Source organism: Mesoplodon mirus, assembly GCF_964341445.2.
Source record: "Mesoplodon mirus genome assembly, chromosome: 9".
NCBI classification, from domain to species: domain Eukaryota; kingdom Metazoa; phylum Chordata; class Mammalia; order Artiodactyla; family Ziphiidae; genus Mesoplodon; species Mesoplodon mirus.
This window is the reverse complement of record NC_138985.1, coordinates 17,594,161-17,619,161: the sequence shown is the minus strand read 5'-3', so window position 1 is coordinate 17,619,161 and position 25,001 is coordinate 17,594,161. Positions and strand designations below refer to the sequence as shown.

At 34.9% G+C, this 25,001-nt stretch overlaps 1 protein-coding gene across 1 annotated transcript in view; it reads left to right on the top strand.

Moving 5' to 3' along the window:
- The window catches only part of RSBN1L (round spermatid basic protein 1 like), a 66,502-nt gene extending 43,952 nt beyond the window's left edge, over nt 1–22,550 (top strand). Inside the window, exons 4-8 of the mRNA XM_082632641.1 lie at nt 7,850–7,987; nt 9,615–9,757; nt 12,935–13,102; nt 18,474–18,582; nt 18,667–22,550. Coding sequence (XP_082488767.1) covers nt 7,850–7,987; nt 9,615–9,757; nt 12,935–13,102; nt 18,474–18,582; nt 18,667–19,308 — 1,200 coding nt within the window. The 3' untranslated portion in view covers nt 19,309–22,550. The remainder of the gene's footprint in view (nt 1–7,849; nt 7,988–9,614; nt 9,758–12,934; nt 13,103–18,473; nt 18,583–18,666) is intronic.
- The last annotated feature ends 2,451 nt before the right edge of the window (nt 22,551–25,001 follow it).

Below are 25,001 nucleotides of genomic sequence, written 5' to 3'. Positions count from 1 at the left end.
ATTCATGCTGGGGTCATTCACCATGCTAGGCCAATAAAGATGATTTGACATACCATCTTTGACCACTGCCAGCCTTTGTACTGAATTTTCATTTTGATCAGTTGTGCTTGTCGTGTCCTACTTGAATGCTTTTGAACTGATCTGTTATGGCAGGTACCAGATGTTTTAATTGAGAGACTTTTTCCTTTTTGTACTAGTTTTAAAATGATTAATAACAGTTTTATTCTTTTAGTTATAGTTATATGGATATTTTTGAAATGTTGATTATATGTTATTTCTTGTTATATGTTTTAATTTGAAAGGATATGCCAGATGTGATGGGGAATGGCTCCCCCTTGTGGCACACTTATTTTTGTTCAATGTTCAGATTGCCTCAGTAGGAATGTGGTGAGCTGGTCTTGTTTTCTAAAATACGAGACTCCCTTCTTTCCTCTTGCCCTCCCCCCAAAAAGCTCACCAGAATTGAACCAATAGCCTCTTCTGCCCTCACCCCCTCAATTTTTTGCTGTAATAACTGTCCTGTTTTTGTGTTTTCTTTGGATTAATGATGATACTTGCTAGAAGCATCTATCATATCTTCTATACTTATTATGGATAACTATACTGTATAAAGTATAAAGTATTTATAACATATTCTGTGGAATTTTTACTATCTTGGGATGTTGATAGGTATACTAAAAGAAAACAAGTAAATAAGAAAAACAGGTTTTAAAGTCAAAATAGTTTGTCTAATACTGGGCCAAATAAGTTATGTTTGTTTACTGTGAGACTTCTCAGAACCTAGCCTTTAATAGTGTGTGGTGAACCTCTCAAATAGGAAGAGTTTTCCAAACTTACTGGACTATAGAATCCTCTCTTCAGGGACTGACATATCAGGGAATACATTTTGGGAAACAGCATTATTTCAAGTGAGTCATGCCTCATGGTTTTTTGAATTGCATGTGTCCATATTTGCTTCCCTTGGTGCAGCAGTTTTTATAAGTAAAATAAGAGAAAGTAGTATTGAGACTTATAGATTTACTTTTGGCAATGTATTTCCTGTCATAAAGGCTACTTTTTTCTTTGTAGCAAGCCAAACTCAGAATCATAAGGTTGTGTTTTTTGTTTTTGTTTTTTAAAGATTATTTACGTGAAGAAAAATGAATAGGGTTTAGTTTAAACGTAATGTAACAGTTCTTTTCCCATTAACCAAAACTTCTGAGATTTTGTTATTGACACTTACTGGCAGAGTGTTCAAGAAGTCTTTTATTTCCTGCTCTCCAGTCTCCCCCACCCCCACTTTAAAACATTTATAGAGAATAAATGAAGGGAACTGTTAAAACACAGTCATGATGGTGGTAGGGTTTTTGCTGAGTAGGGAGACTCTAGGGGAGGTTTAAATTAAAAATGTTACATCTGTCAACAGCTTTTGCAAATATATGAATAAGTATCATTTCTGTCTTTTATTGTGTTTTTTTTTTTTTTTTTTTTCTTTTTGCGGTATGCGGGCCTCTCACTGTTGTGGCCTCTCCCGTTGCGGAGCACAGGCTCCGGATGCGCAGGCCCAGCGGCCATGGCTCACGGGCCCAGCCGCTCCGCGGCATATGGGATCCTCCCAGACCGGGGCACGAACCCGTATCCCCTGCATCGGCAGGCGGACTCTCAACCACTGCGCCACCAGGGAGGCCCTTATTGTGTTTTTTTGAGAAGTATACCTAAATTGGGAGGAACAATATGTGTCCTCTTTGTAACTCTACATTTCCCTTTTAGGAAGCATATAGGATATGTTTTAGAACAGTGACATTTTTTGGTATTTCCAGTTTAATTTTTTAACTGCATCAGAAAACTGATAGTGTGATGAATGTTTACTGAAGCAAATACAGTAATTTCATGTCAAGCGTCATCAGGATGTGACATTTTTCAGATTAGTGGTTTTTCTAGATAATGGAAGCATACAGTTGTAAGGACCAAGATTTATCCTTTTCCTGAGCATATACAACATAACTTATCTCTTTATTTTCAGTCTAGGCTTGTCATTATGATATTATAATATTGATGACCTAGGGGAGCTGCAGCTGTGCTCACCTCTTGCCCCTCCTTCCTCTTCTAAACTTGTGGTTTCTTATCCTTTATGATTTTAGATGTTAGTTAGAATTATGCCTGGTGTAGAAACATATATGTAAGAAGAGTATCCTTGTGTGAATCATGGCCTTTGTGACAGTAATTTTGACTATTTAGAGATTCTTTCAACTTTTATCTGTTTCCTTCTCCCATCCCACTGCTTTTGAGTTGTAATTGTTGGATAGATTATTTTTGGAGAATTGAGGCTTTTTTCCTTATGATTATTATAGATTTACTTTTATTCCATGTAATAGAGGAAACTGGATTATTTGCTATATAATATTGCCGTATAATAGGTATCACATAAATCAAGGTGTACTGTTTACTTTTTTGTGAAAAGTGTGTGGATTATATTCTTGTAATTTTTTTTAACAACTTAAATGGTATCTGTATGTTTCATCAAGAAGTATATACTTTTTGAATTTGAATACATTGTTATGTGTAGTTTTCCATTTTTGAAACATTAAATTAATGGTTCAAACTGATTTAGTATATGTTTCAAGTATTGGGTTATTAATCTAGAAAGTTGTATTAAATGGTATATAATTAAAAGTTACATTACAGTGTGTGTTTATTTTAATTGGGGGATAGTTGATTTATAATATATTAGTTTCAGGTGACAAAGTCAGAATTTTTATAGATTATACTCCATATAAAGTTGTTAAAAAATATTGGCTATATTCCCTGTGCTGTACATTATATCTTTGTACCTTATTTACTTTATACATAGTAGTTTGTACTTCTTAAGTCCCTGCCCCTGTCTTGCTCCTCCCTCCTCCCCCTTCCCCCTCCCCCTCTGTACAGGTAACCACTAGTTTGTTTCTGTATCTGGTGAGTCTGTTTCTCTTTTGTTATATTCATTCATTTTACTTTTTAGATTCCATATATAAGTAATAATATGCAGTATTAATCTTTCTTTGTCTCACTTATTTCACATAGCATAATATTCTCCAGGTCCATCCATGTTGTTGCAAATAGCAAAATTTCATTCTTTTTATGGCTAAATAGTATTCCATTGTGTGTATATACCACATCTTTGTTATCCATTCATCTGTTGTTGGACACTTGGATTGCTTTTATATCTTGGCCATTGTAAATAATGCTGCTATGAACATTGGGGTGCATATATCTTTTTGAATTAGTGTTTTCATTTTCTTCAGATATATACCTAGGAGTGAAATTGCTGGATCGTATGGTAGTTCTGTTTTTAGTTCTTTGAGGAAACTCCATACTGTTCTCCATAGCAGCTATACCAATTTACATTCCCATCAACAGTGTCCAAGGGTTCCCTTTTCTTCACATCCTCTCCAGCATTTATTTTTGATCTTTTTGATGATAGCCATTTTGATGGGTGTGAGGTGATATTTCATTGTGGTTTTGATTTGCATTTCCCTGATGATTAGTGATGTTGAGCATCTTTTCATGTGCATGTTGGCCATCTGTATGTCTTCCTTGGAAAAGTGTCTCTTCAGGTCTGCCCGTTTTTTAATTGAGTTATACTGTATTTTAAAATTCAGATTACTTTCACAAGCTAAGATTTTGATTAATTTTTAAAATTTAGTTTTAAATTTATTTATATCCATCCTATTGAGTCATCAGATTATTATCTTTAATATTTGGAGAATGAATATCTTAGAAGAAAATTGCTGTTTTGTTTTAAACCTGATAGCTAAGTATATGTAATTTATATAGAGACCATACTTAGTGGAATATATCTGTGTTGTGGGTTTTTTTTTTTTTTTTTCCTGCACTGCATGGCTTGTGAGATCTTAGTTTCTGGGCCAGGGATTGAACCCGGGCCCTTGCCAGAGAGAGAGCATGGAGTCCTAACCACTGGACCACCAGGGAATTCCCTATCTGTGTGTTTTTTTTTTTTTCCGGTAGGCGGGCCTCTCACTGTTGTGGCCTCTCCCGTTGCGGAGCAGAGACTCCGGACGCGCAGGCTCAGCGGCCATGGCTCATGGGCCCAGCTGCTCCGCGGCATGTGGGATCTTCCCGGACCGGGGCACGAACCCGTGTCCCCTGCATTGGCAGGTGGACTCTCAACCACTGCGCCACCAGGGAAGCCCCCTATCTGTGGTTTTAATAGTGGACAAACAGAATGTACTTTACAGTTCTAGCACATTTTGGTGAAAAGGGGAGAGAATTGTGCTTTTATTATAGCAAATTATGTGTGTAAGTGAATTTACATATAGTATATATGTATTTTGCCATGAGGTGACCAGAACTACGAAGATTCAAATACCATATTTAAGGTTATAGTCCAACAAATAGAGTCTGTATTACTTTACTCTTTAAAATTCAGTTTCTCCCAAATATCCTTTGAAATATTTATGAATTTTAATAAGATATACTTTAAAAAATCATCAAAAGATATAGCCTCCTTTTAGGTAGCATCAAAATAGACATAGGAGAGGAGGAAAAGTCAAATTTGTTTTAATTTAGTCTATTGTGTTAAAATTTCTAATATTTAGACGTATTTCATTTTATTTTACTTGTAAACAAAGAACAACATTTGTAAAATTGGAAATTAATGTAAAGGTGTAATTTGAATGAAATGAGATGGCTAGGTCAGTAATGTTCTCTTCAATCAAGGAAATGATCATTCGAACCTAAAATAGCAACATCTGGTTAAATCAAAGTTAGTTAAGTACTTAAGTTATAAGTCATTTGTCTTTAATATTACCACCCAAGAAGCTTTACCCATTTTTTCTGTTACTAAACGATACATGTTTTTACTTAACATTTAAACACAGAAATTTTACTCTAAGAGGGCTGAATGTTAAACTTGTTAATAACTAGTTCTGTTTTTTAAAAAAATATTTATTTATTTATTTGGTTGTGTTGGGTCTTAGTTGTGGCATGCAGGCTCCTTTAGTTGCGGCTTGAGGGCTCCTTAGTTGCGGTTCGCCTCCTCCTTAGTTGCAGCAGGCAGGCTCCTTAGTTGTGGCATGCAAACTCTTAGTTGTGGCATGCATGTGGGATCTAGTTCCCTGGCCAGGGATCAAACCCAGGCCCCGTGCATTGGGAGCGAGCAATCTTAACCACTGTGCCACCAGGGAGGTCCTACTAGTTCTGTTTTTTTAATTATTAATTGTATTTATCCCTTCTCTATAGTTAAATACTGTTTATAGTAGGGTTTTTGTTTTTTTGTTTTTTAGAATGGAAGTAGTTATTTGAATTGCGTGGCAAGCAGTAGGTAGAACTCCAAAATCTATTTCAGTTATTTGAGAAATGAGTTATTTCATGTTTTTGCCTGTTAAATAAACTGTTATAATTTCAGACTTTACATTTCCTCAGAGTAGATTGTCTCTGACTCCTAAATCCTAACATTCATATTAAAGAGCATTCTTTCTTTATTGGTGTATCTTTTGTATGCATGTATTTAGTTCTTGCACATACTCTCTTGGAAAAAGAGTCCGGTAGACCATATATGCATTTGACTTTTGCTTTAAAAGTATGTTTAGGGCTTCCCTGGTGGCGCGGGGGTTGGGGGTCCGCCTGCTGATGCGGGGATGCGGGTTCGTGCCCCGGTCCGGGGGGATCCCGCATGCCGCGGAGCGGCTGGGCCCGTGGGCCGTGGCCGCTGGGCTTGCGCGTCCGGAGCCTGTGCTCCACAACGGGGGGGACCACGACAGTGGGAGGCCCGCGTATCGCGAGGGAAAAAAGAAAAAAAAAAAAAAGTATGTTTAAAGTACCCATTTCTTTGCGAGAGCTCATAAATTCTGTTGTGCTTAGTATTTTGGAAGGATTCCCTCACTGAACATTCCTCCCTGCCCTAATTATTTAGTTGATAATTGAGTCACTGCCCAAATTATTCAGTTGATGTAGTAGAATGAACCAGCTGGATGGCAAAGACTTTCTTGATTCTGGCTTTGTTAGAACTGGTTAACGATTTAGATGAGTTATCTAAGTTTAAACAAGACAGAAGATTGAGGCACAGAAAATTTACTTATTTGTATGAAGTGGAAATATTACCTAATGTGACTTGTAAGTCAAATGAATATTTCAAAGCACTCGTAAATTTGTGTTTTACAATAGAAGGTGTTTGATTTCACTGAATGGTCTTGAGGTCTCTCAAAAACTCATGTGACCATTTGCAGATCCAAAACTGAAGCCACAAACTCAGAGTCACATAACAGAATTGATATCAATTCTCATAAATTTGCTAAATTTCAACTTGATATTTTTAGCTTTGTTAGACTGCATTACAGAAATGCATAGTGATGACGAATTTTCCTGTTGCAGTACTCTTAGTATATCTAAACATCTAAAACCTAAATATTGTTGTAGAGTCAGATTTCAACTTTTAGCTCTCTCAGTACTGGAGAGGCTAGGAACTTTTGGGAGAAAAGAAGGTCAGATCATGAGTACAAAATGGGGACACAGACCCCAACTTTTTTTTGAAACTTGGGGATTGGAGCAAGGTTTTATGGTTCTGAGAAGTGAATTTGGGATAGTTCATGAAAACTTAACCTTGGAATTCTGGTAATGTATTAAGGAATTAATGTATCATTGTTATACTGTTTTGCTTATTATGCTAAAAAATAAAATTCTCTAATGTTTTAGTCAAATGTTCTATTATGATAGAACTTTTATTGTCATGTTTTTGATGTGGGTGGGGGCTTAAATACATTGATACAGAATACTATCTGTATCAGCTGCAATTGTGGGAATTCACCTTGTGATATGAAAATATTTTAGAGTCTGTGTCCCTGATGTGATGAAAGCTCATCCATCTGGGTTTGCCTGGTACGGGACTTTCCATTTTAAAACTGGGATAGACCCAGGCAAACTGAGACAGTGTAATTTCCCTACAGTTAGTGGCCATAAAGGCTAATCCAGAGAAAAAATAATTAGGATTTTGCTTGAAGTTTGTTTATGAAAGGAAGTTGTTTTGCTTTAAAAATACTTTTGTTTACTACTGTTAGTATATGAGGTTTCTTTGCAAGATTTAAATGTGCTTTTGAAAACTTAGGTACCAGTGATTCTTGAGGTATTTAGGTTGTTTTATTTTGGTTTATATTCAAATGATACCCATTTGCTCACACTGTACAATTATTGTTTTCTTCAGCAATCCGAGGTAAATCTTTCCGGTTAAGGAAACTCAGACTCAAGGAATTTAAGTGATTTCTGGAGGTCACATAGCTGGTAGATAGCAATGGTAGATAGATTTGGGACCTAGGACTTTTGGTTCTCAAGCTCTAGTAGACTTTCATTAGAAAAATGTAAACTGGATCCTAGTTAACATGCTAAGATCTTAGAAGGGAAGATCATTCCTGGTGGCCTTTTGGACATACAAACTACTGGTGATGGTTAAATGCAACATTTTCAGAGGGTCTACTTTTGAAAATTCTGACAAAAAGATAGGAACCATTTAGGAAAATATAGGTACAGGAACTTCTGAATATAATTTCAATGGCACTGTAGATCAAATAATAAACTCCTCTGTTATAAGGAGAAATTATAGTTAGTTGCCTGGAATTATGCTGTTTATCTCAACTGTGTTTTCATAAGCAGTGTGTAGGAATAGCTAGAGAAGGTAAAATAGCTTGATTTTGTGCCGATCTTTTCTTTTTTTCTTTTTTTTTTAAGTGCCTTATTTTTTTTACTGTTTGTGAAAGGCTTTTTTTTGTTGTTTTGCTTGCCACACATTATGTTCTAATATTTTCAGACAACATAATTCAGTGTTATCCAGTGATAACAGGCATTGTCTTATGTTTAACTTAATTAACTCCATATCCTTCAGGTAAAAAGAACGTATTCTCACGGTACTTATAGAGCTGGCCCAATGCGACAAATCAGCTTGGTGGGAGCAGTAGATGAAGAAGTGGGAGATTACTTCCCTGAGTTCCTTGACATGTTGGAAGATTCACCATTTTTAAAAGTAAGAGAAAACAATATCAAACAGTCTAAGTTGTGGAAGTTACTTTCATGCTACAAGTGATAACAGATCATGGTTGTTTCAGAACTATAAAAACTTTGATTTCATTTGAATTATAAGGAAGGAAAGGAAGAGATGACAAAGTAGAAGTCATTCTTGTGTGGTGTGTGTATGTGACTTCTCAGGTACTAATTTTAATGGCAAAGCTAAGTGGTGGACCAGAAAATAACACTTGCCTGTAGCTGCCACTTTAGGAAAATAAGTTCCATCCGTTTATCAGCTTTTTATAAACTGAGTGCCAGAGGATTTAAGAGGTACAGGAAGGATGTCTAGACAAGGGAATGGCAGTTTGGGTTTGTGGAAAACTGGCCTGGGAAGTTGTATAACTGTATTTCAATCTTGCGAGATCCTAGTTGGGTTGGGCAAGCTGTTTAAACTTTCTGGACTTCAGTTTCCTCATCCATAAAATAAGGTATTTAAACTATGCAGCTTTAAGGCCCCTTTAAATTCTTTAAATGATTTTTAGTCAGATTCTGTTTTCTTTTTTTTTTTCCCCCAACAGACTCTGCATTCCAGAAAATATTTCTTCTTAAGGGCGGCTGGGGCTATCCTATTGAGAGAAAAATCTCTGATCTGTGTAGTTAGGTCAGTTATTTAATCAGTAATTCAGAGGTCAAAATGTGACAAGATCAGTTTATCTCTAGTATTTGCCACATAATCTGTTAAACATCTCTTCTTTTTTCACTTCTACATGCTTAATTTTCCAGTCTATATGTGTGTATATATCTTTTTCTTCCTTTTCTTTTTCACCCTACTCCATTCCCCTTTTATTTCCTTTTTTGTTCCTTTTAAACCTTTGGTTCCTTGTCTGTTTCTCCCAACTAGTGACATGGAATTTGGTTGCATTTATTTTGAGTGCTATTTTAAAAACACCATCATTTAAATATTTATGTTTCAGATTTTAATTTTAAAAGCAAATGAGCTAAATGCATTCTTTCTGGAGAAATTTAATTTGACAAGCTCCCCTTTTTGAAAAGAGGGTATGTTTTTTTAAAAAATACCCATTTTGTCACCATTCCATGGATAGTGGCCCTTGGTCATTTCTCTTTTCTTTTCAAAGATGTTAATTCCTGCTTTTAGACCAGCAGCCTTTTCAAGAAACTACTACACAGAAATAAATTTTGATTTTGGTTTAGTTTTCCTTTTTGTTTTGTTAGATTTTGATTATAACTAATCAGAGGTATATCCCCCCCTGTTTTTGAGGTATCCATTTTTTAAACTCAGTTGTTCATTTTTATAGATTCTCATGGAAGACACTTATTTTGCCAACTAATTAACATCATATGACCCATATATTTGGTAGAAGGAAGAATAATAAATGATAAATACAGTGAATCATACCTCTGGCAGGGTTGGGGAAGTGGGGGAAACCATCCAAGAATAATTACTCTCTTGTTGTGTTTGAAATAGAATATTATGAAGGAAAATTTATGAATATATATGAATATATTTAAAATAGGTATGTATTTCAAATGTATATAAAATTTTGTCAAGGGGACAATAGTCTTTAATGTATATTTGAAGATACATTTTAAAAATAATTAATTTCTCTGTAATTATTTGCCTCTAGTGTACACTGCCATGGGGGACACTATCTAGTCTAAAATTAGAGAGTCGAAAAGATAGTGATGATGGTCCCATCATGTGGGTACGCCCGGGAGAACAAATGATCCCTGTGGCTGATATGCCAAAGTCACCTTTCAAAAGGAAAAGGTATGTTGGATATAAGTGTTTTTTGCTGGGGATGGGTATTTGTACATTGGTATGTGTATATTTGTTGAAATTTGGAGGAAGAAGGAAGGGAAAATTTAGAGTGTAGTTGAAATGTAAGTTCAAAAATGGTTGCTGATATAATTTCTTATAAGTATCAAATATAAATAAAACATGAAAAATGTAGGCAAATGACAATAAATTGTAACTAGGAATGGAAAAAAATATCATTCACAACAGAGACATAAACGGTTTTGGAATAAATTTAATAAATATTCAGAAATAAATTTAATATCCATTTTAAGAAAACAAAAACATCTTATGAAAGATATAGAATAAGATCTAAACAAATGTTTAGATCTATGTTCTGGATTGGACAAAAATGATAGTCCTTTGGAAATTTTAGCATTACAAATGGACTCACTTCCAGCACTGGATAAAATAATTTTAAAGTTCATAAGGAAGAATAAATAAAGTCAATCTATAAAGCTGTGAAAAAGAAGATAAGTATGAGGGGGACCTTGTCTTACTCAATATTAAAAAGTACTATAAAGCTCAAAAAGATCATTGGAATAGGATAGAGTACACAAACAGATCAAAGTATATTGGGAACTTAATGAGATAAGTGGGAAAAGAAAAATTTATTTAATGAATAATGCTGGCATAAATGGGAGTCCATTTGAAGGAAAACAAAGCCATACCCCAATGTTATACAAGAAGTAAGGGATTTGAACATAATAAATAAAAAATAAAAATATTAGAATAAAATGCTTAAGCTTAGGAGAGATCTTCCTAAGCAAAGATTAAAAGATACAATGATAATACTATTTGTGAGAGAAAAGACATCAACAACAAAGTTCAAAACTATGATAGACTGGACTAAAACATTTGTAACATGTGACAGACTAAAGTTAATATACAAAGAGCATTTCTAAATTGAGAAGAAAAATGTAGAACAACCCAATAGAAAAATAGGCCCCAGGTAGTCGATTGTATATTAAGTATATATTAAAAAAATTATGAGATATTATTTTTACCCATTACATTGGCAAAAATTATTAACAGCGAGTATATTACAGACTGGTAGGTACGTGAGGAAACAGGGTAATATATATTATTGGTCAATGGGTGAGCTTCTGTAATCATTTTTTAGAAGTAATCTAAAATAGCTCATAAAGTTTAACATATGTATACTCCTTGAACCAGGACCCCTACTTTTGGGAATTTGTCCCAAGAAATAAAAGCACTAAAGGTAAATGTATAAGAATGTTAACTGAAGCATTTATTATATTGAGATAAATTTTAAAATGGTCTGAATGTCCATTAACAGGAGAATGGTTGAATACATTTTGGTACATTCCTGTTAAAGAATGTGGTGAAATAGTTAATTTCATAATATGAAATTTTGTCTGTTGAGCTGGATATCCATGATATTTGAAAAGAGCAAAATGTAGAGTATATGTCCAGGATGATTCTATTTTTATGAAAAGAAATTAAAAAAACATGTATAAGAGTATATTTAGGGCTCCCCTGGTGGCACAGTGGTTGAGAGTCCGCCTGCCGATGCAGGGGACACGGGTTCGTGCCCCGGTCCGGGAAGATCCCACATGCCGCGGAGCGGCTGGGCCCATGAGCCATGGGCGCTGAGCCTGCGCGTCCGGAGCCTGTGCTCCGCAACGGGAGAGGCCACAACAGTGAGAGGCCCACACAGAGCAAAAAAAAAAAAAAAAAAAAAGAGTATATTTATGTAAGCACAGAGAAAAGTGTAGAAGAATGTACACTAGCTTAACATTGATGGGAATGGAGTGGGTGATCCTGGGGGAGATAATACTTTTTTTAGATGTCTAAAGATGGTCTCACTGGTTATAAATTTAAGAAGAAAAAACAGAACACGGAGAAATGGTCATAGAGCAAAATGTAGGTTATATGAGAGCAGGGACAATGTTGTGCTTGTTACTAATGTGTCTCTAGCACCTAAACAGTGTCTGTTTAATAAATAAATTTTGGTTCAATGAAATTTTTACAAGTTAATTTTTAAGTTGGTAGTAAATGGTAAACTTGGTGTGTATCTCAGTGATTCTTAATTTGGATTTACGAATCATTTTGAGAATCTGAAAGACTCTCCCTAGAATAATGCAGATATATACAAACTTTTACATGTAATTTAAGGGAGTTCACCAGCCCCTTGAGGAACTTGTAATCCTCAGGGATTACAATCTATGGTGTATGTGGTCATTTCACATCACGTTATAGTCTGACCAACTAATGACAACACTGCCCTAGGTGCTGTGCCAAATGCTTTAATAAAGTCTTAATTCATTAGAATGTGGAACAATGAGGCGAGACTTGGTTTGAAAGCCTGTTAGCTTTCCACAGAAAGCAACATCATCACCTAGCTTTCTAATACCTGTAAAACATTAGTCACAAACAGCAAAAAAGTATGTTAAAACATTGTGTGTGTGTCTGTGTGAAAGTTTATATAAAACTGTAAGACAAGAGTGCACAAAGAGTAGCGAAGTAGTAGAGACTGAGGGTGGGAAGTTAGAGAACCAAAAAGGAAGAGTGACCCTAGGGGATAGACTAGGATGAGACGAGAAAATAATGGGGACAATCCTGATCTGTCTCTGGAAGCAACAGAAAAATCATACAGGGAGATAAATAAGATGATGTCTCCCAAAATAAATTCTTCTCACCCAGTTCCCCTTCTGCAGCAAAATTGGAGAGGGTTTCTGCAGTGAGTGAGGCCAAGTAGTCAGCAGCTTCTGTATGCCTATGGATTCTAGAAGGTGAGCGTTGAAGGAGAGGCCCAGTGGGAGATGTCTGTCCTCCAGGGTGGAGCTAAAGTGTTTTTTTCCCCTTACCTCCAATAAACCGTGCGTGTTTTATGGAAGCACTTACTGCCTAGTGTTCTCTTGTTGTTTATTTTTTGGTCTGTCTCTCACTAGAATATAAACTCCTACGAGAGTAAGGAACTTGTCTGTCTTATTCACTACTGTCTTGTTCAGTAGCTCCAGTGCCTAGGTAGTGCCTGACACAGAGTAGGTGTTCTGTAACTATCAATGCATTTAAAAAAGTTAAACCTGTCAATACATCAGTACAAATGTTTGAAGGCAATTAAGCCTTAATATACATAAGCCTGCCTCTCTCTGTCTCTTTATATATATAATTCTGTTTTAACAGAACTACCAATGAGATAAAAAACCTGCAGTACCTACCTCGAACTAGTGAGCCTCGTGAGATGCTCTTTGAAGACAGAACAAGAGCTCATGCAGATCATATAGGACAAGGTTTTGAACGACAGACTACAGCTGCTGTTGGAGTGTTGAAGGCTGTGCACTGTGGAGAGTGGTATATATTAACTACTATGTAATGGCTTCTAAAATTTTTCTTGGGAAGTTTTTCAGTAATTCTTCTTACTGCGGGGTAAAAAGTTTCATTTTCCCCTGTATTTAGATATCCTAGTTGTATAATTGTACTAAAGAAGATTTTCAGTTGCTAGAATCTAGATTTTATCTTTTGGGCTTGACTGAAGTAGTTTCATTTTCTGCGTGACTAGAGTTGAAAACAGTTGTCTTATCTAAGGTAATGGAAAACCTAAGGTTCACTTGGTGCTTATTGTATGCCCATTTACAAATGTTCGGTTAATTTTCTCTACTTTTAGGCCCGTATTTATTGCACAAGGAGACTGAGGCTCAGGACTATCACGTAATGTTGTCATAGTCATATAGTTAATAAGTGGTAGAGCTGAGTCTGATTTCAGAACTGACTCCAGATTCTTGTGTTTTTTCTTTATACTGTTTTAACTTGCTATCTTTCTAAGGTTTGGTATCGACTAAGTGTTACCTTACTATATTAATTTTTTCAGGCTTTGCTTGTAAGTTTCACTGACTCTTTTGATAGATTAGAAAAATGGATAATTTTCTTAACGAAAATGGATAATACACTTAGAGGTGGTCATCCCTTACATTAAAAAAATTTCCATATATTAAATTGATAAAACCCATAGAGCAAAGCTATATTTATACTGTAAGGTAACTTTGCTCAATTAGGTTTTGTTTTCAAATTGAGTATTGTTTGGGTATGAAACTTAAGATGGAATATGCTGTTTTGCTTATTAAAGCAGTTGAATTAGATACTAAGTATGCAAGAAATTTTTCTAGGTAAAAAGAATCTGTTTTTAATTCTGAAAGTATAAAATGTCGGTATTGTTGCATAGATTCCTAAGATGTGAAAAATATTGCCTGTATTTTCTGTTCAAGGAAATTTTTTCAGGGGCTGTGAATACAAGATTGACCCTTTGTTCAAAAGGGAAAATTTAAAGTAATATTTTATAAATTAATACTGAATGGGGAGGCCACTGTAAACTGACCTTCTTTCTTAACATAAATGAAGCTTTATCAATTTCAGATTTACAAAGTAACTAGTACTGAACTAACCCTAAGAGGTCCTTAGGAAAATGACATTAATAGTTTATAATTCAATAAAAATAATTTATAATTGTGTTTAAGTTAAATGGTAATTATCAAATATCTGTGGTTGTTTCCATATAGTTTCTAATTCCTTACTATAATGTGGTTTAAAATACTAATTTTGGGGCTTCCCTGGTGGCGCAGTGGTTGAGAATCTGCCTGCTAATGCAGGGGACACGGGTTCGAGCCCTGGTCTGGGAGGATCCCACATGCCGCGGAGCAACTAGGCCCGTGAGCCACAACTGCTGAGCCTGCGCGTCTGGAGCCTGTGCTCCTGCAACAAGAGAGGCCGCAATAGTGAGAGGCCTGCACACCGCGATGAAGAGTGGCCCCCACTTGCCACAACTAGAGAAAGCCCTCGCACAGAAACGAAGACCCAACACAGCAAAAATAAATAAATTAATTAATAAACTCCTACCAACAACATCTTCTTTAAAAAAAAAAAAAAAAAATACTAATTTTGTCAAAGAGTAAAGGCACATTTATCTCTTTGGAAATCATTACAACAACACCCTGTTTCAAATTAATGAGATTTTTCTTGAATGTTTGGTATAAAGGATTTAAGAGTGGCATCAAAATTTATTTAGGGTGAACTCTGATTTATAGATGGTATTTGTTAAAGTTAGCCATATAGTTACATTTTTTTTTCAGAGATAAATATTCTTGCTTCTTGGCCTTAACTTTGTTTAAATCTCTCTTAAGCTCCTTTAAATTATTGTTGGTTTATGCTTTCTTCTCCACTTTATATGTGAGTTGATGTTAGAGATCGTGTCCTGTCCTTCACAGGTCCGTCATAGTTCCCTATGAATAGTTACTGAATGAAAAAACACTTGAAGCTAACAATTTCACAGTGAAAAAGACTGTTGCCAAAGTATGAATATATTAGGTGGCCAGATTTAATTTGAGACAGATTTTGGAATGAGATGTTGCTAGCTCTGAGTTTTCTCAGTATTGTAAAATACAGTTTGCTTTCTATACCAATGCTGCTTTAATCTCTTAGTATTAAAGATGGTAAGAAAATAATTTGGTTGATGCTTTAAGAGGGTTTCATGGCTCTGATGCAAACGTGGTCTATGATCCCTTTATTGTTACTCCTTGTTGTTAAATTAAGCTATACTAAGGAAATTGGTGCTTTCTCTTAGTGTTTTCCTTATCTTAGTGTTTTGAGTTCTGCTCTTTTTCTCAAGGAGACATTAGGCATTAGAGTATTCGATTCTTTGTTTCATTAATTAATTAATTTTTTTATTTATTATTTTTGGCTGTGTTGGGTCTTCGCTGCTGCACACAGGCTTTCTCTAGTTGCCCTGAGCGGGGGCTACTCTTCATTGCGGCATGTGGGCTTCTCATTGCAGTGGCTTCTCTTGTTGTGGATCACGGGCTCTAGGCGTGCAGGCTTCAGTAGTTGTGGCTCACCGGCTCTAGAGCACAGGCTCAGTAGTTGTGGCGCACGGGCTCATTGCTCCATGGTGTGTGGGATCTTCCCAGACCATGGCTTGAACCCGTGTCCCCTGCATTGGCAGGCAGATTCTTAACCACTGCGCCACCAGGGAAGTCCAAGATTCTTGACTTTATCTTAGAGCCAGGCTTAACACCAATTTGAGATAAAGGACTGGGATTGATTGAGACTACAAAGAAATCTTAAACTAGATAGACTTGTGAAGTGTTGATGAATTTTATATCACTTTTTAGTATTAGGAAGATAGAATTCACATAGATTTATATATTTAAGGTTGCTTCTTGAAATCCAGTTTTTTGAAAAATCAACTATGGAAGTATAATTTGTATTCAGTAATACACACACTTGTTATAAGTGTACAGTTTGATGTGTTTTGACAAATTTATACAGCCATGTTACCATTACCACAACTAAAATATAGAACATTTTGTTTCCTTCATATACCTTGGCAGTTAATCTCCCCGCATTCTTACCCCAGCTCCAGACATCTATAAATCTATTTTCTGTCTTTATAGGTTAGTATTGCCTAGTCTAGAATCTCATTTAAATAGAATCGTATGTTGCCTGACTTCTTTCACTCAGCATAATGTTTTTGACATTCATCTATATTGTTATGTGTATTAGTAGTTCATTCCTTCGTGTTGCTGAGTGGTATGTCATTGTATGGATACATCACAATTGATTTATCCATTCACCTGATAAACATTTGAATTGTTTCCAGTTTGGGTTTTTATGAATAAAGCTCTTATGAACATTCCCTTTCAAGCCTTTGTGTGCACATAAAATTTCACTTCATTTCAGTAAATACATAGAAATGGAATTACAGGGTCTTAGAGTAAGACAAAATAATTGTGTATAGAGATAGTTCTAAGTCTACAAAAGAAGTACTAGAATTTATCTAAGTCACAAGATAAGAATATTGAAAAGTCACTTGTATACATTTGAATTCTATATATTAGCAATAAACACTTTGAAACATTTTGAAAATGAAAAGAATAATGCCAACTTATAAAAACATAAAAATTATGAAATACTTAGAGATACATTTTTAAAATAAATGACATACTGAAAACTACAAAACACCAATGAGAAAAATTAAATAAGACTTACAGAAATGTTAAGAGATATACCTTGTTTATGGATTGAAAGACTCAATATTATTAATATGTCAGTTCATTCCTTTTCCCCACTTTTCTTTCTTACCTTTTTTAGCGTTTCATTATACCTCCACTATTTGTTTACTAGTGGTTGCTCTAAAGTTATCATAGTGTACCTTCAAATAATATTATACCTGCTATGTAATGTGTAAGAACTTTGAATAGTACACTGCCATCTCTCCCTGCTCCCATTTATCGCCTTTGTGCTAATTATTATTAATATATTTTGCTTTATGTGTGCTATAACCATCCCCCCAAATATGTTGCTTTCTTTGGCATTAAGGAATTATTTCTGAAGAGATTTTTAAGATGAGAATAAAATATCGTTCATATTTACTATTACTTGCACCCTATATTCCTTTGAGTAGATCTACATTTTCATCTAAATATCATTTTCCTTCAGCCTGAAGAAGTTCTTTAACATTCTTTGTTGTACTGGTCTTCTGGTGACAGATTCTCTCAGTTTTTGTTTGTCTGAAAATGTTTTTATTTCACACTTTCTTAAGGATATTTTGGGGGTTATAGAATTCCAGACTGACTTTTTCTTTCAATACTTTAAAGACAGTGTACTCTTTTCTGGCTTGCATTGTTTCTGATGAGAAGCCTGCAGTCATTCTTACCCTCTTTCCCTGTATATTAATGTGATGTATGAGTTTTAGATTTTCTCTTTATCACTGTTTTTTTTAAATTTAGTTATGATTTGCCTTGGTATGATTTGGGGGGGGTTGGTATTTATGTCGCTTGGGATTTTATTCCAAAATCCATTTTGAGCATCTTTTATAGACATGTATTTGTATATTCTTAATTAATTGAAGAATTTGGGGATTTTTTTTTAGAATTATATTTAAAGACTCTATTAACCTCAGCAAGTAGGATGGTAACAGTTTATTTTATAAGTACTTTTCTAACTAATGTCTCTTAATTTTTAGGAGTCATTTAGGGATTTTTGGTATCATTGCAGTTATATATGTCTGTATTGAAAGAATGTATTCCCTTTCCCCTATATTTACCTCTAAATTTTATATTATATAGTATTTTTAATTTAGCACTTAATTTGTTGAAGTATTGACAACAAATTAAAGACTTTAAGTTAAAGTCTTAACTTTAAGACTAAACACTTAGTTTTTTGATTTGCATAATTAACCAATTCAGGTCAATTTAATTTTTCAAAATATGGTTACACATAGCTAAAATAAAATGAGGTGAGGCTGCTCCTGGAAATCTCCACCCCTTTGCAAGAGCCCTGATGATATGTCTACCTCCTACCCCTTAAAGTTCCCTTACTCTTCTCCCTTCAGGGAGAAAGTGTTTTTAGAGCATGAGCTCTCCCTTCTCCATTCCTTGATTAATGAATAAAGTTTCTGCTGTGCTATACCAAAACGCGCGCGTGTGTGTGTGTGTGTGTGTGTGTGTGTGTGTGTGTAAATAATAAAATGAGTTGTTTTTATCCATATTTAGGTTGAAACTCATGGTGTTATCCCTTTGTTTAAATATGTAAAGTGGTCTTCTAATTACAGTTCATTTCTAAGATAATACTTTGGTTTTAACCATAAACTATTTTTGCTTTGAATTTAATAAGGACTTAGCAGAGTGAAACATTAATGGAAGGCTGTTTATTATCGCATGTTCTTTTTTAGGCCTGATCAACCCCGAATAACCAAAGATGTAATTTGTTTTCATGCTGAAGATTTCTTAGAAGTAGTTCAACGAATGCAGTTAGATTTACATGAACCTCCACTGTCCCAGGTATATTTTAAACTATTATTATCTTCAATTTAATTTTTATTGTGGAAAAGACTTATTGGTATTTCTTGTTTTGTTTTATTTTAGTGTGTCCAGTGGGTTGATGATGCAAAACTTAATCAACTGAGGAGGGAAGGCATTCGCTATGCCAGGATTCAGCTGTATGATAATGACATTTATTTTATTCCAAGGAATGTTGTTCATCAGTTCAAGACAGTTTCAGCTGTATGCAGTTTAGCATGGCATGTTCGTCTCAAGTTATATCACTCAGAGGAGGACACTGCTCAGAATACAGTTACTCATGAAACATGCACATCACCAGATTCCACATCATCAGTTCTTGGACCTCACACTGACAACATGATTTGTGCTGTAAGCAAAACCTCCTTGGATTCTGTTTTTTCAGACAGACTTCATTCTAAATATGAATTACAGCAGATTAAACATGAACCTATTGCAACTGTAAGAATCAAGGAAGACCCTGTGAATGTTTATATTCCTGAAAAGACTGGAGCACCAAATAATATGGATGGCAAGAATGTTAAAGCAAAATTGGATCATGTTCAATTTACAGAATTTAAGATTGATGTGGACTCTAAATTTGAAAATAGCAACAAAGATTTAAAGGAAGAAATGTGTCCTGGAAGTCTCATAAGTCTAGTTGATACAAGGCAACATAGTTCAACACATTCAAATCAAGAGAGAAAAGATGATAACATTTTGTGCTAAATTTGTATATACCATTTAAAATTGTTTTTTTTCTTAAACTTAATAATGTAATAAAGATTCGTGAATTCTGAAAGCAAGCCAAGAACTTGCTCCCAAGTCTGTTACAAATTATAGTTTATGTAGCTTTGTAACATTCCTCAGTGCCTGTCCGTAACTGTGAAGTATCAAAGCACTTAGGGCCAGATGCACTGTAAACATTGCAGGTTTAAACAAAAGGAGTCTTTAAAAAAATCATTTGAGTTGGAGTTGTAGGTTTTAGAATAGAGCTGACATTAACATATATATATATATTTTGTAATATGAGCCAGAATTCTTTTTTGACAATTTAAGGCTTTTCCATAGAGCTTATTTATACCGATTTTTTCTTCATTTTAAATGTGTCAGCACTGTAGTGTAAATAGCTTTAAAAAAAACTTTTTAGTGTGATTTATACTGAAATGTGAGCCACTTAATAAAGGTTCATAATAATATGTTTTCTGTTGGGTCTGCAAAAAAACCCCACCAAACTGACAATTCAGTTAAATCATTTATTTGATCTATTATGTTTCTGCTGGTGTATCCACTTAGAGTGCTAATGGAGTGCAAATGTATGTATTCAAATCTTGTGAATATTTAAATTCCCCACGCTGTGCAAGCATTTTTAAAACCAAGATTCAGTTATGAAAGCATATTTATATGTGTGTGTGTATGTATGGGAATATATATATATGTTATCATATTTTGCATAACTTCTTAAATTGCTGAATAAGATGAATATGTGAAACTTCCTATACTCCCTGGAATACATTTTTAAATATTTATATTCAACATTAAGAGAGCAGTTTAGGTAATAGAAACAGTTTTATAAGTTGGGAGAAACAAGGTCTGTTAGTGATATTTAACCCTTTAACTAATGAAGTTATGTGACCCGATTATATAGCCCTATAACATGAATTTTCTTTGTAGTGTATGGAATAAGAAGTTGAGAAAATTTTCTTACTAATCAGCACCCATACTGTACCTAATAGTAGCTGAGAAAAAATGTTCAGTTACAGAAAGTTTAATTCTGAGAAGTTAAAATCCTCTATTACATTTTTCTTGAGGAACAGAAGGAAAATATGGCAAATACAAAATATTAAAATAAGGGCAGTGACTCAACTGCCATATACAAAGAGATAACTAACAAAATAAGATTTGTTACCTCATCTTTCTAAGCATCCGTCTCCCTACCCTAGCAAGGTAAACAACTTATAGTATTTTTTTCTTTTTTCAAAAGAAGCTCTAGAAAATAAAATTGGGATAGGAAACAGGATTGCCAGTGCCTAGCTAAAGATGATTAAAACAAATCTCTTCAGTAATGGACTTCAGCACTGTTTCAGATTGCTTCCACTACTGTAATTAAAAGTCAAACAAATGTCTTCAGTGTATGCTTTGATGTTAGGAACTCAGCTGGTTGCAAATCTATTTTCTTTTACTTGAATTTGGTATTTTTCTGGGCTCATACTTTGGTTGATTACTTTCAAATGGGGTTCTTTGTGCTGCCTTTTGAGATAGTGTTGCTATTCCACTTTGAGTGATTTCTGCTCCAGCTTCATTTGTGGTACCCATAAAACTGCTTATCTCTCTGGTTAGGGAGAAGCTTACTTAGAGGCATTTCACCAGAAAAAATAAACTGCAGCAATGATGTCATTTCTGGCCTCCAGTTTAAAAGGGTAGGCAAATATTGTAAGGAAATCTCAGTGGTTAGTAGAAAATCAGTATATTTGCAACATAGGAATTTTCATGACGTAAGGAAAGTATAAATCATGCAAATGTAAATAGGGATTTTGTTTTATATATTACTTATCCTGCTCCTCACCACCTTTATCTTCTATTTTTAGCTAAATTTATGTATTTTCACCTACCTTTTGGGGAGACAAAAGTTTATAACAAACCAGTATTGAAAATTGAGAGAGAATGTGGTAAAAATGTTTAGGTTTTTCTTTCTTTAAGTGAAGGGTAACATATTTAACAAGGTTCGTTTTAGCTTCAGTTTTCCAGTGTCATACACATAGATGTATGAGACCATACTGTAATAAAATGTCTTTAGGGTATCCCTCCAAAATATATGAGCCTTAAACTTTTAACTTAAAGACATACCTAAAACAACCAGAGTGGTCGCTTTTAAGTGTCGTTTCCTATATAACCTATAGTCAAACTTCTCCATATTTTGAAATTTTAATTGTTTTGTAAAATGCATACATCTCTGTGGAGGTGAAATACAAGTTAGTGAACACAGATTTCAAGATACAGCCTTGTCACCTTGAGTAATGCTTATGTTCCTGTCTTATGGGTTATAATTTAAAAATTCTCTTCAGATGCAGTCTGAGAAGTTGTTGGCTACGTTTGTTACATACAAATAATTTTTATTTCAGTATTGTATTATATTAATGGTTTCCTAGTTAGTACATTCCAGTTCTTACCTGAACACAACTTTTTTTCTGTTATTTCCAGTTTCTTGGACCAGAATAATGAAGCACTTAAGATACAGCTTCTATGTGAACTTATACTATATAGAATATATAGTTGTTATATAAATTATTAAATTGCCATACAGACCTTTACAAAAAAAAAAAACTAAGGTACCTCAGTGGTGTCTGCTACAGTGATTTTTTTCTTTTTAATTATTTTTGTTCATATCCTTTTAGCTAAGTAATATATGTTCCATACTCAGGTTAGCTGGTTAGCTATCAAAAGAATTAGGCATTTGTGATATTTGGTTGAAAACTTTACTAAAGCCATATTCATTATCGTCTTTGTCACTACAGCCGTTGACCTTAAATAAAGATTAGGTTGATCTAGCACAACATGTGTGCATGTGCCTGTGCACGTGTATGTGTATAAGGTTATTGGAAATACTGTTTGTTTCCACATATATTCATTTTTAATCCATTCTTTAACTGTGTGGGGGGGGTGGTCACGGAGGGTAGGAAATATTTTATTTCTTGGATTAAGTCTCCAAGGTATTTCATTAGTGTTCCTGAGTGTAAAATAGGTTTTTCCCAAATACTTATGGCAGGTAAGATCATCTTTGTAAATAATAGGTTTGCACTGTTTTGGTAAATTTGGATTCAGTTATTTTTTGGATAGTTTCATTGTCATGTAAAGCAAATATCTCAGTTCATTTTGCGTTTTTAGCGAAGGTGCAGGATTTATTTTTGGAGTTTGAGAGGAACTTTCCTTGTCTTCCACCTTTCAATAAATACTAAAATTGATAACCATAATCTTTTTCCATGTTTTGTAATTATTTTCTTATATTTGACATTTTACTTTCATCTTGTCATATTTAAAAATTCTTGTTTCTCTATCTTCAACAGAAACCATAAGATCTTGAAAGTGATTCCAATCTGAAAATCATTTTTTACTCTTAAAAATATCAAAAATTGACTTACGCCAACAGAGAAGAATGTTAAAGATCACCTTAAACAAGGTCGCTAAACTAGTAAGGTATGGGTGCTGGGATGGCATGGTAAACTGCCTCCCTTCCCTCTAGATATGACTATTTTTATCCCAGGAGGAGAGGACAAAAGTACCATTGTTTTCAAAATACTTTTAGGCTGGTAAAAAGTGACATGATGGGTTTTATCTTTAGAGTGGTAGAACAGCTCTTTCTTCATCTTTCTTCCTTCTGTTTAACTACTTTGATATGTACACACAATTTTACTGGTTTTAGAATGTGCTATTTCATGGAAGAGTTCTGTTTGATATGATTGGCTCTGGCAATATACCTCAGATAAGAAAATTAAGAGGACAACTCAGGAGAGGTATAACATCCTTAATCTCTGTCCTGGCTTTTCTGTTCAGTTTTTCCTGTAACCCACTGCATATTGCAGATGGGAGTGACAGCTTTCTAAAACGTTAAGCACAAGGAAGCTAAAAGCAGAGATGTCTTTCCTTTTTAAGTTCACAGGCGTTGTATATCATATTTCTACTAGGAGAGCAGGGAAAGGAGGGGGAAAACATCTTGCATTTTAGGTTATCTTCCCTTTGGGATTTCAGACCCAATCAGGGAATGTGAATGACCTGAGAACAAAATGTGGGAAACAGAATTATGTTAACTAGAAATTAAAACTTACTACTCCTATGCTCTATTACCATTATCTACCTTCCAAGAACTGCACTATTAAAATATGAGAACTTTGGATCCTTCAGTACATTTTGAAGTTCAGAATTTATGCATTTGTTTTGAAAATGTTAAATCTTTACACCTTCCTATAAAGGTCATTGCTATTGTACTACTGACTACTACTAAGTGTGCAGACTCGCAAGTCAACATAGTTGCAAATATTTTGCATAATAGTGTTTAAAATTTTATTTAGACAGTTCAGTCCCCACCCAGCTGTCAAGTTTCTTCTTCAGATGCAGTTTTATGTGAAAAATTTCGTCTGTCTGAAAAAAAACCAAAATATCTTCAGTATGACTTTTATGCTCTTTTTTCCATCCGTCTTCCTGACTGACAAAAGTTCTTAGAAATCTGTCTGCTTCACTTCCTCATCTCACTACAATTTCACTTTAGTCCTCAAATTTAACCTTTTAGCTGAAGTGATTCTCTCAATGGTCACCTTTTGACTACCACATCCAGTGGGTGCGTTTCTTAATAATTCTGTTTAACCCCTGTAACACTTGTTACCATTTACTCATTAAAGCTCTGCATGACCTGTTGTGGGGTTTTTTTGTTGTTGTTTTCTGTTTCTTCGGATGGCTTCTTTTACCTCTCCACCATTGTTTAATGCAGTCTCTATGGTTCTTCCCCTTAGGTCTTTAGGCTTTGTCCCTGAACTATCTTCGTGACCCCATGACTTCAGTCAGCCTTGGTTTCTCAAGGCCATCTCTAATGACCCATGTAATCAAATCTAAATTCTTCTCCCTTGCTCCCAAGAATTAGCTGTTCCATTCCCTCCTAATTTTGTTATTGCATCACTCTCTCTCTCTGCAGTCATCTCATGGTAATCTGATTTCTCTATCTTTTCCTCTGTGTACAGTTGACCCTTGAACAACATGGGCTTGAATTGCGAGGGTCCACTTACACACACATATTTCAACAAATACGTACCACAGTACTATACAATCCGTTGTTGGTTGAATCTAAGAGTGTGGAACCTTGCATATGGAGGGCTGGAGGGCCAAGTGTAAAGTTATAAGTGGATTTTCACCAGCGTGGAGGTCAGCGCTCCTAACCCCCATGTTGTTCACGCGTCAACTCTACAATATATCATGAGATTTTCTCGAGTTGACCCCAGAAATGTTCGTCTACTCTTTTTGTGATAGTAGCTGTTCACAGTCATAGTAGATGTTCATCTCGCCTAGACTCTTACAATAGCATAACATGTTCTAGGCTGCCTGCAGTCCTCTGACCCTATCCCCATTCCAGCCCATTACGTTACCACCAGATTAACCTTTCTAAGACAGATACGGTTGCTACTCTTCTTAGAAATATTCCATGGCTCCCAAGAGCCTTTAAGATGTGGCCCTTCCTTTCCAGCCTTATCTACTATAATCTCTTCCATTTGATGTGCTCAATTTTCAGCTTTACCAGATGGCAGTACTTGCCATTTCCCTTGTGTACTTTTAAAATTCTTTGCCTTTGCTGGGGAAAATCTCTGCCTCGTATACAACATGGTGAAATCTTACTTCTCTCTTCAAAACTCCAGTTAAACCATCTCTTCTGTGTATCT